The sequence below is a fragment of the Hoplias malabaricus genome, chromosome X1 (genome assembly GCF_029633855.1).
Source record: "Hoplias malabaricus isolate fHopMal1 chromosome X1, fHopMal1.hap1, whole genome shotgun sequence".
In the NCBI taxonomy this organism is placed as follows: Eukaryota; Metazoa; Chordata; class Actinopteri; order Characiformes; family Erythrinidae; genus Hoplias; species Hoplias malabaricus.
In genome coordinates this window covers 23,771,038-23,773,537 of record NC_089818.1, presented here as the reverse complement: position 1 = coordinate 23,773,537, position 2,500 = coordinate 23,771,038, and the positions used below count along the sequence as shown (strand labels likewise).

General features: G+C 44.5%; 1 protein-coding gene across 2 annotated transcripts in view; it reads left to right on the top strand.

Moving 5' to 3' along the window:
* LOC136675645 (neuropilin-1a-like) overlaps positions 1–2,500 on the top strand; it is a 43,256-nt gene that overhangs the window by 28,563 nt on the left and 12,193 nt on the right. For both annotated transcript variants that reach the window (XM_066652310.1, XM_066652309.1), the window contains exon 7: positions 2,326–2,481. In XM_066652310.1, the coding sequence (XP_066508407.1) occupies positions 2,326–2,481 (156 nt within the window). The remainder of the gene's footprint in view (positions 1–2,325; positions 2,482–2,500) is intronic.

Genomic DNA, 2,500 nt, shown 5'->3' with positions numbered 1-2,500 from the left:
AGAGAGAGAGAGAGAGTTGCTCTCCGTGCCAATAGCCCTGGCCAAACCGAGGCCAGTGCCAGACTCTCAATCAGCTATTTATACAACTCACTCCAGTACCAGGGCGAGTTCCATTCAAAACAAAGTATCCCACATAAGGAGTCTAGACAGAGGCCACTTCAGAGCAGCATATTTACTGTGAAGGTTAATGCAGTTTACTCTGTCAAACCCAGTGAATGTCTGAAGTCCAGCTGGAGGCGACAGTGTAAGCTAGCGTTGTGCTGTACTATTCAAACTCAAAGAATTATCCAAATATAAATGTAACTGCTGTGTAGGTTCAGTGCCTTGCTTAAGGGCACGTCAGCCGTGGATGTTCCTGGAGATCGAACCCACAACCTTCAGGTCCCCGGTCTCTAACCATTAGACCAAGGCTGCCCCCTATGTTCTAAGATGTACTATGACCTCCTCCTCCTTCTTACACTCACTGTCCGTTCTCTCTTCTCCACTCGCCTCACAGTAATGCAGAAGTTGCCAGCTTCAGGTTTTGGTTCTTGGTTGTTCTTGTTTTCTTGGGTGCTAAGTGTAACAGTGGACACATGCCACGAGGGTAAAGAGAAAGAGAAGCAAGGAAAGGAACTAAGGACGAGTTACGAAAACCAAGCTATAAATAATTAAGAATATATACAGACTAACGTACAGCAAGCTTCTAAACGTTATAATACAAATACAACAACAGAACAGACCTAGAAACCAGGAAACAGGACGAAGAAGAGGGTGGAACAGAGACAGAAATGAATTCTGAGAAACTAACTAGGAGTTAAAACAGAGATAAACACTAAACAGAGGTGGAAGTAAAGCTAGAAACTAACACAAGACCAGGACAGAGAACAGATGATGAATGAGACTACGCCAGGGACAGGGACCTGATCAAGATAAACACAGAAAATGGCAGACGAGGCGAAAGCTGCGTTCAGAATCCCTCCCTATTAAAGAAACTGCACTGTATAGAGTCAGAACTGTTTATTTAAGAAACGTGTGAGCGACCTTTATTTAAAAACCCATAATTTTATTTATCCACCTACGACAAATAAATTTAATCCCGTGCCCCAGGATGCTGTGATGGGACCCGCGAGTCCCGAGGGACTCCGACAGGAGTGCAGACCTCTAGTCTACACCCTGTGACTGAAGACAACCAATTAAAACACAATGCAGCTTGTATATTTCAGCCTTCAGAGAGACACCGTGTGAACCCCCGCCTGAGCATTAAGCTGAAAGGAGAACTGTCAGCAGCGGAATGAGTGTGGATCCGTCTAGACCAAGGGCCACTACAGGAGAACTTATGAATGGTGTTTACAACCTTTGCCTCTTCATTCAGATTTATTATTTGTGTCCATTCACTAGTTCAGTCCCAGCGTGGCTTTTTCACTAAAGCAGTAAAAACACAGCTGCTTCGTGTTAAATATTTTATTTCCCCCAGCTGCATTTTGAGGAAGAACATTGAAAAACACGTTCTGCCTGTGAAATGTTGAGTTATGGAGTTTCTGTGTGCTGACTCAGACTGTAAATGAAGCAGACTGTATCACTGCAGGGTTCAGGTAATCAGTAAACTGATCACACATCAGACCTCTGGCTTTAGAGCTGAGTCACTGCAGAGTCGTAATGTACAGGAAACACACAGAGACAGAGCCGAAGCTCACAGAACGAGGCTAAAACATTCTGCATCCAAGAGGCTCCAATGATGCAGATTTAGCTCTTTGGAGCTGTCTTTTCCTGAGTGTGTGTGTGTGTGTGTGTGTGTGTTTGTGCGATTTCTCCATCAGACAGTTGTTTGGAGTCATGTCGAAGTGATTGAATTCATGAGATCTGTACTCAGGCTGTCAGTAGCGCCTCTAATAGCTCTCATATGCCAGTGTTTCTAGTGAAACACAAACTCGTGATCAGGACAGATTACACTTTGTTCTGTGGCTCTGTGAGTCATCCACAAGTGTCACATGGAAAGAGTGAAGTGTAGAGACGGTAGGACATGTAAACTGTTAGTGTGTGAGATCAGGCAGATTCACAGATTTTCTCACCTGCGTTTAGTCTTGCGGCTAACGCGGTTCTGCTCATGACACGTGACTTCTGATTTTAACATAAACACAGTGAACACTTTATTAGAGGTTTTTCCCTGTGTCTACACACATTTGATGCTTTGTCAATGCAAGGTACTTACTCTACTCAGCTCTGCTCGGCTCTACGTGGTTTTTGGTACCTGGTACCTAGTCTCAGACAGACGCTCCGCCCACAAGTTCATGAAGAGTCTGATAAAGATCTCTCTCTCTCTCTCTCTCTCTCTCCTCTCTCCAGGTGGACCTGGGTTTCCTTCGGTATGTCTCAGCTATAGGGACACAGGGAGCCATCTCTAAGGAAACAAAGAAAGCCTACTATGTGAAGAACTACAAAGTCAGCATCAGCAGCAATGGAGAAGACTTTGTCATGCTTAAAGACGGAAACAAGCACAAGGTAAAAGACTAGAGAAGAA